At 41.7% G+C, this 16,049-nt stretch overlaps 1 protein-coding gene across 1 annotated transcript in view; it reads right to left on the minus strand.

Moving 5' to 3' along the window:
- Window positions 1–16,049, minus strand: part of NUP133 (nucleoporin 133) — a 52,150-nt gene that overhangs the window by 27,515 nt on the left and 8,586 nt on the right. Inside the window, exons 6-13 of the mRNA XM_081232377.1 lie at window positions 15,403–15,573; window positions 13,689–13,844; window positions 13,323–13,393; window positions 9,691–9,838; window positions 8,076–8,223; window positions 6,844–7,001; window positions 5,344–5,435; window positions 905–1,068 (exon numbers count right to left, since the gene is read on the minus strand). Coding sequence (XP_081088503.1) covers window positions 905–1,068; window positions 5,344–5,435; window positions 6,844–7,001; window positions 8,076–8,223; window positions 9,691–9,838; window positions 13,323–13,393; window positions 13,689–13,844; window positions 15,403–15,573 — 1,108 coding nt within the window. The remainder of the gene's footprint in view (window positions 1–904; window positions 1,069–5,343; window positions 5,436–6,843; window positions 7,002–8,075; window positions 8,224–9,690; window positions 9,839–13,322; window positions 13,394–13,688; window positions 13,845–15,402; window positions 15,574–16,049) is intronic.

Genomic DNA, 16,049 nt, shown 5'->3' on the forward strand with positions numbered 1-16,049 from the left:
GTTAAAAATTTAGACGAAACTCTTGGGGGTTTGATACCGTATTTATTCAAAACACAAATATGTTAGTATTAGTTTAATCACTCATATCATTCTAAGCTTGACAGCTCAAAACAGTCAAAGAAAGAAGGTAAGCACTGATGGTTTCTTCCTAAGACTCTAATGAGAATTACTTGCCAGGCAGGAAATTAGGGAGAGAAAGGATGTTTGTGACAGTTCCATGGTCCTTGGGAACCCCCGAGTACCCCGATGCTGCGTGGAGGGTAAGAGGGACAGTCACCCAGGGCGAACAGGAGGACACATGCCCACTTCTACAGGCTGAGATCTGACCACTGCTGCTCTTAGAGAAGCACATAATTTCCATTAGCCAAATTCAGTAGTTATGCTAAAATTATCATTTAATTTGGGGCAAGTGTCAAATGCCTACCTATGCCACCAATTTCCTTTTAGAAACAAAATGCTGAGAAAGCTAAGTAGGGCTGATTAATCTGTTCAGACAGAACATGTAGGATTTGCTCCAATGTTTCCTCAGTTTCTATTCTACTATGTAGACCTGTTCTGAGCCCTTTATGTATGTATGCATGTATGTATGTAAAATAGATGAGGTGGGGTTTTTTTTCCTTTCTTATTTTGGCCATGATGCACAGCTTGTGGGATCTCAGTTCCCCGACCAGGGACTAAACCTGGGCTGTGGCAGTGAAAGCTCCGAATCCTAACCACTAAGGCCATCCAGAAGCTCCCTGTTCTGAGCCCTTTTAAAAATCTACTATAAGGAAAGTTACAACTTTTATAAAATACTGAATTAATATTAAATTGTTTCAGAAAATAAAAAATATGCACTGAGAAACGCTTGAACAAAAGAACCAGAATATTCTTCTCCATAACATTAAAATTAGGATGTTCTTACCCTCGGGGACAGACTCAGCCCACCGTGGATCAGAAGCGGGGTAGTCATCCACCAGGTCCACACTGATTTGGGTAACAGCTCTGTCTAGTTCACAATTGGAATCCAAATCAGAGTGAGAGGAAAACAGCTCATCAACTATCATTTGAGCATGACCTAAATCTTTTCTGAAATAAAATAAAAAAACAAAAGTATCAAAAGTAAAAGTATTAGGAGATATGGGGATATATGTATATGTATAGCTGATTCACTTTGTTACAAAGCAGAAACTAACACACCATTGTAAAACAATTATACCCCAATAAAGATGTTAAAAAAAAAAGTACAAGTATTAAACTCATCATGAAAAAGTTAATTGTGAAATTAAAAGTCCCATATGTTAGCCCAAAGTTTATTAGTTCTAATAACATTTATTTAAAAGGGAGACAATTATGCATTCATTAATTCAAATATGTGTTGAACACTGATGATATGCAGGCTCTGGAGACAGAACAATAAACAAAACATCAGAACACAGTCCTAAGACTTCACAAAGTATACAGTGGCATGAGGAGTCAGATGATTAAAGAAGCAGTTACACACACACACTAGACAGGGAAAGAACAGAGGCCACATAGCACACAGAGGGAAAACCAAAACCCCCGAGGGGCAGGGAACACTTCCTGGAGGAAGAGGTGCAGGGAGGTTGGGGTGAGTGTGGGAGGGGCACACAGCGGCGGAGAGAGCACAACGCACACCTCTAAGAAGTACGCCTGCATCCCAGCAGAGAACGGAACCCCTGGGGGAGCCTGCATCCCAGCAGAGAACGGAACCCCTGGGGGAGAGATCACCCAGTGAGGAGAGAGGGAAGAAGGGTCCAAGGCAGACCTCTTAGAAACAAAGGACAGAGCACAGAAGGTCACGTAAAGCATGTGACGGAGTTTGAGCTTAGAAGGAAATGTCGCGATCTGTTCTATTTTTAAAAGATCATTCTAACTACGCTATGGAGATGAGGGATCAGACAGGAGGGAGAAAAATCCAGTGAGGAGGTTACTGCAGAAACCTATCCAGGCAAGAGAGGACGGGAGTTTCCACCAGCAGCAGCTGCAGGAGTGAAGGAGACAGGCAGACAGACAGCTTTGAGAAAGAGACACAGGAGGGAAATTCTGGCCATCAGTTGGGTCCGATGTGTAAGGACGACTGAACAACTGACCGTGGCTGCTAGGACCTGCCACTGGAACAGGGGCTAGGAAAGAAAGAATAAGCTCTGGAGAAGACAAGCACAGTTTCACATGTGTTACAACTAGGTTCCTGTGGAACACACAACTGCTTCTGAACATTCTTCATTTGTATGTAATGGCCCAGAGCAAGGTAGGGCTGTGCTTCTTCAGCAAATGAAGCCAAGGAAGGAGGAAAGCTGGCGCAGGGAGTAGAAAGAGAAAAATATGGAAGACAATAACAAGTGGAGACAACATTTCAGGCAGTTTAGCTGTAAACAGGAACAAACAGAAGAGGTGCTAGCTCAAAGGGGGACAACAACTCAAAGACTGGTCTTTTTTAAAAATGGTAGATTAAATATGATTAACAGCTGATGAGAAAAGGCCAGCACAAGGTCAAAGGTGTAGAAGGGGAGTAACTGGGAGAGTATAGTCTCAAGGGAAACAGGACACAATGGCACTCAGAACAGAGAGACTGGCTTTAGGAAGAAGAACACCTCTCCCTACTCCCCAGGGAGGGAAAAGGGAAGAGGAGTCGGGATGCAGGTAAGTTTGTGGGCGCTAAGTACAGGGAGTTGTCCTCTGATGGCTTCTACTATCTCTGTGGAACGGGAGCCTGAGTCAGCTGCTTGGGGGGGGGAGGGGCAGAGAAATGGGAAGGTAGCGAGGTGAGGAAAGGGTTGAAATGGTCTCTGCAGAACAGGAGACAGAGCTGACCAGAGAAACACAGAAACACTGCCACAAAGTGTTAAAGGCAAGGTTGAAGCCAGAAACCTAGTTATGCTAGAGGTCATGGGAATACAAAGTGGACCACAGCACAATCACTCAATAATGAACTATTTTAATCAAAAGGCTAAGTTTCTTAAAACTCTCATGAACAGAAGATTTTATATCTATATTAAGTAAAATGAAAATCAAAATAATATAAAAATTAATTTCAAAGAAACCATGCTATAAAAATAGTAATATTACCTTAGCAAAAAAACTGAATGGATAATAGTTTAGAGTTCTATCCACCAGCTTTGACCCCCTGAAAATAATTCTGGTTGTCACGGGTTGGGGGGAAGGATGCTACTGGCCTCAAGTGGGAAGAGGCCAGAGATGCTGCTAAACACCCTACAGTGCACAGGACGGCCCCACAACAAAGACCTTCTGGCCTCAAATGTCACTAGTGAGAAGGCTGAGAAATGCTGCGTTAAAGATTCCATGATCCCATCTGTGAAGAGGCTAATTGTTTTAGACCGTTGGCTGACACCACCCCAGAAATGACTACTTGGTAACCTCAGGGTACTTTATGCTGAATGGGGTAAGTGGAAGGCACAGCTGTGTTAGAAGCCCCACAACACCGGTCCTAAGGTTACTACGCTCTGAGCACTTGAGGTCAGGGACCCCTTTTCGTACTTAATCATCTTCCCCAGTAAAACATTTAGAAATGACTATACTGGGTTAGATAGTGTTCCCCCAAATCCAAGTCCACCCAGAACCTCAGCATGTGACCTCACTTGGACATAAGGTTTTTGAAGATACGATCAGCTAAGTTTATAATGAGGTCATACTGGATTAGGGTGGGCCCTAAACACAATGACTGGTGTCATTACAGGACACGTGAAGACAGATGCACAGGGAAGAAGGCCATATGCCAATAGAGACAGCTGGAGGGATGCGTATGTGGCCAAGGAAAGCCAGGAGCTAAGGGAGAGGCTAGCGAAGACCTTCCCCAGAGCCTTCAGAGGGTACACGGCCCTGCTGCCACCATTCTTTTGGATGTCTGGCCTCTAGAACTGTGACAGAATAAATTTCTATTGTTTTAAGCCACCCAGTTTGTGGCAATTCACTACAGCAGGCACAGGAAACTAGTACAGTAACTCCATTACCATTTAAATGTTGAGATGCCACAAGTCTGACAGAACTGTTAATTAAAGGATAAATTTATACAAGATAAAATCAGAGTATTAATCCAAATCTTGGCAGTCAGACTGAACACCATGCAACAGAACAAGATTAAAAGAACACTATTTAAAAATAGAAACAAAACACTGGTGCCCTCTTCTGGACAGGAAATTAAGCTCAGTAGATCATCAGTATGATGGCACAGAATTTTCAAACTGTAAATGCACTGCAAAGTCTCAAGCGTGTCCCTTCTGTGAGAGGGAGCCTCCATGCACCAGACACCACTAGGAGTGGAATTACGGGACCGTGAGCTGAGAGCGGCGAAAATGGAGGCAGTAAAGTCTGAATATTTCTTCAAAACAAAGATCTGCTAAACCCCAATTCCAGAGACATTAAGCAATCTGTCCAAAGTCTCACACAGCTAATCAGGGGCAGAGCAAGGGCTAGATCACAGTTTTCCCAAGTGTTCATTCCAATATAAATGGAAGGTACCAGATACAGAACATGCAGAACGTGTGTGCAGGACAAACTGAAATGACTGTATAGGGTCAGCAAGTGCGACAGAGTGAGTGCAGTTGTTTCCTCCACCCCGCGCACACCCTCCCGCGAGCGGCCTTCCACGGGGTCTCACCCCGGGACTCACTGGGGCCAATGGGATATTAGCAAATGTGACCAAGGAGAAACTCGAAGAGCACTTGTGCAGTGAGGCTTCCTCTCTTCCACTTCCAGAGCCCTGAGGTTTGTGAGCAGGCCAGGGCATCCTGCTAGAGGAAGAGATGCCACATGAGGCAGACAGAGCTGACCAGCCAGGGTCCCCAGATGGGAGCAAGTGTAACCAGACAGCTGGCTGCTGACCACAGACCACGCGCGAGCCCAGGCAGGACCAGGAAAACTGCCACTCCAGCACAGCCCCAAACAGCCAGACCCAGAGCCAGAAGCTGTATTAAATAAGCCACTGAGTTCTATGGTGATTTCTACACAGCAGAACTCAACCAACAGGCCAAGACTAATTCCTTTACAGCAGCGATGATAACCCTTTGTATGCAACTTCACTGCCTTCACATTATAAAGCATGCTTGCAAGCTGCCTTCACGACCACCATTTCTAGTGGGACATTGTTTCCATCAAGTGGAGAGGCTGTGTTACACCAGGTTTCTCCCAGCCTAGCTAGAACCCTCCCACGGCTACCAAGTTCAGAACAAGAGTTTGTTTAAGTGCTAAAGCTCAGAAAAACATCTTCTCCTGGATGGCTTCACTCCTCCAACTCGTTTCCACTAGTCAACAAATAAGCAGCATATGTCAGTAACATGTGTCCTTGGACATCAAAAGGGCAGTAATTTTAAAAACTTGTCATACCTGCAGTATTGCAGAAAAGCAGCTTTTAGCAATTTGGTTTTATCTTCCTGGGCAATAGTTTCATTCTTGGTAGAGGTATCAAAAACCACACTCTGTAAAATAACAAACTATAATTTAGAGGTGAAGGTGTAAGAATATTCTTAGTTATTGGACTAAACATTGGACCCACCTATGAAAGCAACAGTATAGACACACAGCTGTTTGCCATACTCTCTACACCAACGGTTTATATATTGATACTTAAGACATTTATTGAAACAAGATAAAAAACACCAAATGATCAACTAAAGTCCTATAGAAAATGTATATATAATTCAGGAATTATATTGTGAGTAAAATCATTTGCAGATTTCATCACAACACAACCTTCTTATAGGCTTACCTTTATACAACTCATCACAAAGTATATTTCTAAGCATAATGGTTGATTTCAATCTTAACATACAGCAGTATTACGAAAACCACATGATTACAAAAGAATAAAAGTAAAAAAAAAAAGTTACTTTCTGTTGAACCTGTATCAAATCATTTTCATTTTGAATTACACAGTCTATATATTTTACATACTATTCAAATGGAAATTACCCCAAACAGTGTTAATTTTTAGCCTCCTGTAAAAGAATGATAAAAATCTTTTTCACGGATCAGGGTATTTCAGAATTCAAGATGACAGGAAAAAAAAAATGATGGTTTTTTCCCCCACTCTCCCCTCAAAAATCATCCCAGAAGAAAAAGAAACACAACCACCACACATCTGCGGTTCCAACTGCAACACAAAGATGGAAAAGAAGAAGGAGCAGCAAGTGACAGAGCAGGGAGGAGGCCAGGCAAACCTGTGCAGTGCGGGGACAGGTCCTGAGGACAAGAAATAGGGCAGTTCCAGGCAGACAGCAGGCAAGAGGCTTCTCTAGAGACGTGACCCTCGGCAAAGCTTTACAGAAAGGTGCCTACGGAGCTGCTGGAGGGTGTGGGAAGATTAAGCCAGATATCAAAGAAAAGTAAGCAAATATGAAATTAGTCCACTCCAAGAATCGCACAAAGTTGTACACTAAAGGAAATGTAATCAGCACACTGCTTCACTCTGGACTATAAACAACATTCATATAGCCATTATAATGGAAAAAATGTATACTGGGATGATAAACGCAGAGAGAGGAATGTAGGTTACCCCAAGTCCTCATCTTCCATAACAGGAGATCTACAGACAACGAGAATTAGTGAATGAGAGACAGCAATACAGGCATATTACTTAGAAATGTGGAGGAAAACACCAAAAAAAAACAGCTGAAGGACTTACAAGTAGTCGCTTCTGAATAAGAGGACAAAAGAGATGAGAGAGATAAAAGAACTAATGTCTTCATCACAACTCTTCTAAAAGTGTCTAACTTTTAAACATTTGTGGGAAACACCCTGATAAAAGTCATTAAATCCTTTGCAAATCAGCTACACTTTAAATCAACTATACTTTAAAAAAAAAAAAATCTTATGGAACCACATTACCTCATTGCTTGGTCCAGCAACTGAAGATGCCAGGGAATCTTCAAGGTCTTCTGCCAATGTGGACACATTTTCCCTTGAAGTAATTGACACCAAGCCACTGTTTCTAGAAAAAAGGATAGGAACGCCCCCACAGGAACCAGCTCCTAAAATACTATCTCCTAAGAGAAAGAAAAATACACGATCAGATAGACATAACCAAAAAGTACTTTCCTAAATCCACCTCCCAGCAGAAAATCCTGGTGATACCCTTTGCCGTGTTACTCCTACTCTGTAATCCCGTGTCAAAAGTCAAGGCTCCCCGCTGTCTGGAGTGGTAGGCTGTGTCCTTCACTGTGCCTTGCAAGAGTGGTGGGTACAGAGCACCAAACGAGGAAATCATCCCTTCTGCAAGACTCAGAGTACAGCTTGCCAACCCTACCCTGACTTACTGAGTTAGCCAGTGAGGAAGGAAAAGGTTTAAGCTCTCTTGGAGTCTTAACAGCATCCCACTCACCCAGTCAAGGCTCTGGTGCCGGGACTAGAGAATTGAGGTTCCATCCTGCTGCCTCACATGGATTTTGCCCTTTGCCCCCTAAGATAAAGACCCTGATGACACTGTCTGCTTGGTGTTTTTCACTCTTGGCTGGCTCCCCCCATCACCCACACCTCCCCCCCAATTCCAGCCCCCTTGCATGAGTCCAGCACCTGGGATTCTTCTTACCCAGGGGTCTGGACAAACAATTAAGAACATCAACTCAGAATAAGTCACTCTTACTGACCAAGAACAAGCAATTACTTCTGTTAGCATCAGTTCTTTTCTTCTTGGCCTCTTCTGGGAAAAACGTTACTATTTTTTTTTTTTTTTTTTGCGGTACGCGGGCCTATCTCTGTTGTGGCCTCTCCCGTTGCGGAGTACAGGCTCCAGACGCACAGGCTCAGTGGCCATGGCTCATGGGCCTAGCCGCTCTGCGGCATGTGGGATCTTCCCGGACCAGGGCACGAACTCGTGTCCCCTGCATTGGCAGGTGGACTCTCAACCATTGTGCCACCAGGGAAGCCCAATGTTACTAATTTTTGCCCATAAATATATCAGTTTGGGAACACTACTACCCTTCCAGTTTTTCAGCTACTGTAGGCGTGGTATTGAATGTCACAGGCATCATGCTTGAAGCAAAGTTTATGGAAAGAGAACAAAAACTGCTTAGAATGACTAATGAGTTCCCTAGTCCTGTTTTCTAAAACCACTACCGTACCTTGTGTATTGAAGACGATTTTCTCCCGAGGAAGAGAAAACTTCCCAGTTCCTGTGGAGCACACGTAGACAGCACTTTCAGTATACAGATAGGCAGTCTGGTTTGAAAAGTTTGGGACCATCAACTGACATATAATCAAGTCTTCAGACTGAAAATTAAATTTAAGATTACATTTAATCAGAATTGAAACAAAAATACTTGTATGATTTTATAATTCACACTTTTGTACGCTCATAAAAATGATAAAATAATTCTTTGATTATCCTTGTGAAAACCTAAATACTACCCATCAGATGATTTACAAAACATGACAGAATAAGCTTATAAACATCAGTTAGAGAGACCATTTGCTGAGTTGCAAATAATTAGCAAAGTTTGAAACCATTTCCATGGTGATAAGATTTTAACTAAACACCTGTAACAAATGTGAGGAAGAAAATAAAAGGATTAGTTCATTATTTATTTTTGAATTGACAAATTTATTTTATAAACGACCCCTGATAAATATTGTCTTTTTCTTCACTGTCCAGATATCAAGCACAAGAAAACTGAGTTAATTTGTTCATATATGAAATTAAAAATAGAAATAAGACCCAATTAAATCATAAAATTAGCGAAAGCTAAAAAGGATATTCCGTTTATTAAAAGAATTTTACAAACATAACATAAACATGGAATTTTTAAATTCTCAAATTGTCTTCTTTATACCCTTTCCCACTGTCTGAAAAATTTTAACACTGAGCATAGTTTTCTTGTATAATCAGAACACATAAGGTTTATTTCTGTTTGAAATAAAAGTCCAAATTAAAAGACTTCCTTACGGCACTCAGCTACACAAATCATATTAAGAGTGAGTGTTCAACAGAATTAGATACTATATAAGATTAAATGAATGAATTTACAGCAGTTAAGGCCTTTCCTCAAAAACATCATACTTATTCAACAATGTTCAATTGCTATTAAGAAGCTTAAAATTAGAGAGCTTGCCTTTTAATCGTTCACATGAACTTTGACAAGTATATAATGTGGTTACCTACAAATATAATCCTACTTTGAGCAAAAACGGGATGTTTCTGTAGTATATAGGGCTCAAAACCAAAGCCCAGTTCATGTCAGGTTTCTTCCTTATTTTTCACTCTACAGCTCATCATCAGTGTTTTCCTTCTTCTCAGCGATACCGAAATGAAGACCCCTTCACAGAGCTACAGCAGGAGAAGCACACTCCCTGCTGTCAGGGGCTCCCACTCTCACTTCTCTTTAGCTAAGGCTGAACAAAGGACTGAGTATGAGATGGCAAACAGAATGCAATGCTTAAAAACTAGCTATTTAAAGTGTATTTCCAGGAACTCCCTGGCAGTCCAGTGGCTAGGACTCTGCACTTTCTCTGCTGAGGGCCCAAGTTCAATCTCTGGTCGGGGAACTAAAATCCCACAAGCTGCCAAAAATAATAATAACAAAAAAATCAATAAAGAGATTTAAAAAAATAAAATAAATTGTACTTCCAAGCTCTGCAGATGAATTTCTCAAAGAATCTGACCCTGCAGTGGTTAGGAAAAAAACTCAGCAAAGTGACTTACTGTCACTTTGTACTTTAACTTACAGATGGAAACCTTACCTGAAAAGGTGGGTTATACTGAGTGACTTCCACAGTCACTGCATCTGACATTTGGTAGCCGTTATCTTCTACTGTTACCAGCGAGTAATAGATGAGACAGGGCTTGTCCGCCAGGTGCCACGCCGCTGACAAAATCAGGAGCCCATCGCTAATCAGTGAGAAAGAAAGATCTATTGCCTCTTGGGAAAACAGTTCAGCAAGTCTTGAAGAGTTAAACACGCATTTCCCATATGACCTAGCAAGCCCAGTCCTAGATATTTACCCAAGAGAAATAAAAACCTATCTTCACACAAAAACCTGTGTGCAAGTGTTTATAGTGGCTTTACTCATGATTGCCTAAAACTGGAAACAACCCAACATCCTTCAACTGCTGAATAGATAAACAAATCCTGGTAAATCTATACAGTGAACTACTACTCAGCAGTAAAAAGGAAGAAACCACTGAATGAATATCAAATGCATTATGCTAAGTGAAAGAAGCAGACTCAAAAGGCTTTATACCCTGTGATTCCATTTATACTATAAGGACAGAAAATAACATCAATGGCTGCCAGGAGCTGCAAGTGGAGAGACGGGTTGACAAAAGAGTACCAAGGAATTTTTGGAGTGATAGAACTGTTCTGTATCTTGATTGCGGTTCTAGTTAAGTGACTACGCGTTTGTCAAAACTCACCAAATTATACATTAAAAAGGGTGCAAGGTATTTTCTATATGTAAATATAACTCAATAAATCTGACTTAAAAAAGACCAACAAATCATCAATTACAGGGATTGGCAAAGTGCAGCTCTCAGACTAAATTGAGCCCAGGTTGAGGTTTTGTAAATGAAGCTTTCCTGCCATGCAGCCATGCCACTTGTTATGTGTTGTCTATGGATGCTTTAATGCTACCACTGATAGAGTAAAAGAGCTGCAGTGAAGACCACATGGTACCCAAAGCCTGAAAATATAAAACAGTTTTGGACCCTTCACAGGAAAGGTTGCCAACCGCTGATCTAATCTGTTCTTTAAAGCTTACTTTTGTACAGAGGAAAAACATTTTGTTTTTAATTTTAATAACCAATCATAGAACTGCTGCTGTATATGTGAAAAACAAACCTTTTTCCATCTTAAAGTGTATATGGTCCTCTTAAGCCTATCAAAGTTGTTGCCCCTAACCAATTAAATGGCGTCTAATCTCAACCCTTCTAAAACATTTAGTAGCATTTTTAGCAACTCTCGTTCAAGTCTCAGAAATATTAACAGGGTGGCAAGCACCCTCTACTGACAACTAAAAATAATAAACCGAGCTAGTGGCTGGACAACATGCACTTCAAACCAAGCAGTCCTAACGCGCCTCTCATTTCCCTTCTCCACTGTTCTCTTCCTCCAGCTCCCCAGCCCTTATCACTTCTACCTGAATTCCCAAGAAGAATTCAAGGACACTGGCCCACATCTGAACATACTGGCAGTGACCTAAAGAGCTCCTGATGACACGTAAGAAGGAAGCGAGTGAGGCCACAGAGAATGCAGTCCTGAGAGCCGTCCTCCGTACCAGGTAGGGAGGGAGAGACGGCCACGCCCAGATGAGGCTCGACACTGAAGTCGCTCCAAAGACTGGACTGCCGTGGGGTAATGGGTGCCCCCTGAGGCCCAGAGACACAGCTAACAGAGGATTCCTCAGGGAGTGGTGCTTGGACCAGTTTCATTTGACATCTTTATAAAAAAAACCTTCCTGATTAGAAAAACATGAAGCTATTTTAGGTAGTAAAGATGATAGGAAGATAACCAATTCTGCAAATCAGTAAAAATTTGACAGAGACTTCGCTGGTAGTCCAGTGCTAAAGAATCTGCCTTCCAATGCAGGGGACATGGGTTCGATCCCTGGTCGGAGAACTAAGATCCCACACGCCGCGGGGCAACTAAGCCCACGCGCCACAACTACTGAGCTCACGCACCTCAGCTAGAGAGCCTGCATGCCACAAACTACAGAGCCCACACACTCTGGAGCCTGTGCGCCACAACTAGAGAAGAGAAAACCCGCGTGCTACAACTAGAGAGAAGCACATGTGCTGCAACAGAAGACCGCGTGCCTCAATGAAGATCCCACGTGCCGCAACCAAGACCCGGTACAGCCAAAATAAATAAATAAATAAACAAACAAAATTTTTTTTAAAAATTGACAAATTTTTATGCAAGTATATACAGGGCAATACATTTAGGATTTCAAAAAAATCCAGAATGAAGCTACCTGAGCTTTGCATCAGTAATAATCTGGTAAAAGAACTCATGAGGCTGTTCACTGCAAATAGCAGCTGAGGCTGCAGCTCTGGCCAAAAGGAGCAACCGACCAAGGAGGAGCAATAAGCATCAGGGAGACACACACGCTTCTTAAGCAGAAGAGACCCACCCAGACGTGGGACCATCTGCACGGATCGCTGGAACAAGAGTATTCAAAAGAGCGGTGACCGCTTCATTTGGAGCTATAGGGGGGAGGGGGGCCCAGAAGGAGGATGAGAGCTGCATCTCACAGGCCCCACGAGAATCGAGCTGTGTCAGCATGACAGCACCGGGGGAGGCGCCCAGGGTCTGCCTCGGCACAGCCAGTCCTAAGCACGTTTCTCTGTTCTCAACCCACGTCTCCATTCTGAAAACTATACATGAGAAAACGTCAGCATCCCCGCATCCTACACCTACAGTGTGCTGTGTCCTGGCAGCAGTTCTAAATTTATGAAGGTCTGGTAAAGCTAAATGAAAACAAGATACACTGTATTTAATGAAACTGTTTTGGGAAATTAAATATATACTATTATTTTTACTTCTTTGATAGTTTACATATGCGGTTTTCAGAAACTATAAAGAAGGGTCCTGATAGTCTCAATAGCCCAAGAGAGAAAAATTAAACAGCACAACTTCAAGCCAAGAAACAAGTAGAATTTGTTCTACTAAACTAAATTACTCTAGAACACATAAAAATAGTCCTTAACTTCTGGTAAGCTGCGTTTTGAAAAATTACAAGTCGTATTTGCACTCATTATGAGCTCTGCCACAGAAGCCATATTACAAATGGTTTTTAAGTTCCATATGGCCTCTGGTATTAAAGCTAAACAATAACAAGGGATTAGGTAGCTTTATCAGACTAACCTGGGATCTTAAGCACCATTCAGAGCACCATTTCTAAGAGGAGATTCACTCCGAGTATAAACCATGACTGCGTTCTAACTTGTACCACCACGACAAAACCTCACCCCATCCTTCCTTTATTCAATCCAGCGACAGACACAGGCTAAAGCTCCTTCAGCAATAGAAAAAGGGCTGGAGAAGAGCGCCTGGCATCTCCACTGAGTCGGGAAAAATGACAGCATGGAGCACCCCCAGCAGCGGGGCAGGCAGCTCTTAGAGGCTCCGGCTGTGACAGGAGAACAGACGGACCCCTACCTAGGGCAGACAGCTAATGGAACGCACAGTGGAACGCTGACAACTGCCTGCATTTCCCAAGTGAATTAGCATCGATTTAGTTAAGACATAATAGTGTAAGATTAGCGTTAGAGGCATTCGAAAACCAGAGAGCAAGACTGCTCATCATTTTGTAACAAACGTCAGTTTGTTTTACCAAACAACTCCTGTGTTCTTCATGACAAATTCATTGCTTACCAGTTTTGCTTCAAATCCAGATACCGAATGCGGACCCCTTCTTTAACAGCTTCATAGTTGCTTTCAGATCCCTACATGAAAGTATCAGTAATGTAAGCTCCTTGAGGTTAGGAATCATTTCTCTTCACCTTTATATCCCCAGCACAGTAAGTCAAACAGTTATTGAATGAATGTATGCATTTACAAAGTTACGTAAATCAGTGAGTTCCAATACTTCTAAAGATTGACTACTCCATTTCAGCTTATCTGCTGGCTAAAACTTTGTGTATTACACTGAAGTGTGTTCTAATAAATACAACAACTAAAGGAACTAGCAATCTCACATAAATGAAAATTACAGAGGTGAATTATAGAGCTGTTCCTTACCCAGATAGCATCAATAATGTTTTCCTTCAGGACTCTGTTTATATCCCAGCTATGTGCTTGTTTTTCTGAAGAATCATCTAATTCCCATTTACTGATGTTTGAACTTGTCAAGCTATAAAAGCATGATCGCTCTCTATCCCAAAGGACACTTGAAAGCTATATGGAGAGGAGAAAAAAGTTTATAGATTATTAAGTTCTAATGTTAATGAACTATTTTTCTGAAATTCAAAATTAGTACATTTTATAACTATTTGATTAGCAATCCTAGCAGAATTCTTCATTTAGGACTCAAAGGAAGGAGTGGTCCTGAAACAGACCTTGAGTAAGGAGGGTTTCCACAGGCACAAATATAAAGGCAGAAGGCCCAGGAGGAGCAGAGTCAGGAGGTGGGAAGGTCACAGGATCTTCAGAGAACAAGATAGTCCTGCTAAATTGGCATGCGGATTATAACCAGGAAAGCAGCAAAAATAAGGTTCACACACAGCACAGTCCTAAATGTGAGTTTGTAAACCTAATAAGCAAGGGAGATAGTCTCAATGGCTTGTGAGCACAAGAGCTGTGTTACAGGAGAAGGAATCCGGTAGGGCTGTGTGTAGTTCCACGTGGGTATGTTACCTCGTCTTTCTTGCTTCTGAAGAACAGATGTGTTTTTTAAGTTGGGTATACAGGACTGTTGAGTGAAAACCCTAATTGTCTCCACTTCTCCTGTCACCATGACTCTAGCCACTAATGGGACTGGAGGGGCCAACAGTGAGTAAAGCAGACTGGCACCAAGAATTAGGGGAAATTAACCAAGAGTGCATATTAGGGCCTTGCAATGGAAGTAGGAAGATGGGGATGGCAGTGAGACATGAAAGAAGCCAAACCTATAGAACCTGGTAAGGAGACACACACACACACATCAGGGTTTTATACCTGGGTCTCTGAAAAAAGTGACAGTGCCATTAGAAATAGGTCAAAAGAGAAATGAGTTTCGTAAGTCAACAGGAGAGAAGAGAATATGAGCAATTTGTTTCCAGACATGTTAAGTTTTAGGTTCAAAGACCAGTTAAGGAAGCAGATAATAATAGCAACCTGAAATTAGAGGGAACGGCATAGTTTAAAAAAAAAGGTGTGCTCTCAATTCAAACAGACGTGGGCATGAACCTGCCGCTGAGTGGTTCTGTAACCTTGGGCAATTTAGCCTCACTGAGGCCAGTTCCTCATCTACAAATTGGAGATGAAGCTCTCTACGTCACAGGTCATCTAATAATTACAGGAGGTGACAAACATGGAGCACCTAGCAGAGAGCAGATGCCCCCCACTCGTTAGTTCCCATCAGCTTCCCTTCACTATTCCAGAGACTGAGGCAGAAGCCCAGCAGACATAGATTTGAGTCATCCACACAGATAGCTGGAGTCACGGGGGTGGAGAACACACTTTTGGTTATGTCTAGAAAGCAAAATTAATCCTTACACACGTTTAAAATTTTATATCGTAGTTTTAGTTCAAAGAATGTACTTATAAGATAATCTGTGTGACTTAAGAATATTAACGTTACAGGGTATGAACTCATTTGACCATCATAATAAAAATGCTTCACTGAAAGATCAAAGCTTTCAGCTCATGTGCACCACTGTTCATACAGAGGCAATACCAACTTCATAGGAAATGGCCAACTTATCGATTTCACTAAGAAAGAAGCTTGTAAAACAAAGTTATTTTATCAACTTACTATGAGATCACTGCTAGGAGATAAAATTCCCAAAAGAGAAGAAACCTTCCGACCAATTCCTGAAAGCACACCTTGCCCTTGAGGCAGGATATGCTGATGAATTTTTCCTACACTTTCGGGTTTCAGGCGAATCAGCTGGCCTCCCGATGAGGATAAAATAAAACTTCCTCCCTGTGAACAAACATAGCAAAATTAGTTAAGCCTTTAAGACTAAGAAAAGAAAATTAACACAAATCACTTTGATACAGAAGGAAATCATCTGTACCTTAAAACAAATCTAAAAGAACAGTGCTATTTTATTAAAATCACTTACTTATGAATCCATTCACTTAATATTAATTCTACACAGAATAACTTTGTTGCAGTTTTAACTGCATGTATTTTTTAATTCTGATTTTTAAGTTATAGGTTCACCATCATGCAGGTTCAACAAATCAAGTATCAGATTTTATTTCTTCAGTAAACTTGCAGAGTATATATTAGCAAACCATTCCTCCTACTGTCTAAGAGTTTCTAAGTCATTTTATGAAGATCTTTCTGACAGAAATGAATAACATCGGCTACTATGCACTACTGATATTTCAGAGTCCTATGAGAAGGGCTTCCCTCCAAGTGTTCAAATCTTAGATCCTGACATTCTTTTCTTG

This window comes from Mesoplodon bidens (genome assembly GCF_964165515.1).
Source record: "Mesoplodon bidens genome assembly, chromosome: 1".
In the NCBI taxonomy this organism is placed as follows: domain Eukaryota; kingdom Metazoa; phylum Chordata; class Mammalia; order Artiodactyla; family Ziphiidae; genus Mesoplodon; species Mesoplodon bidens.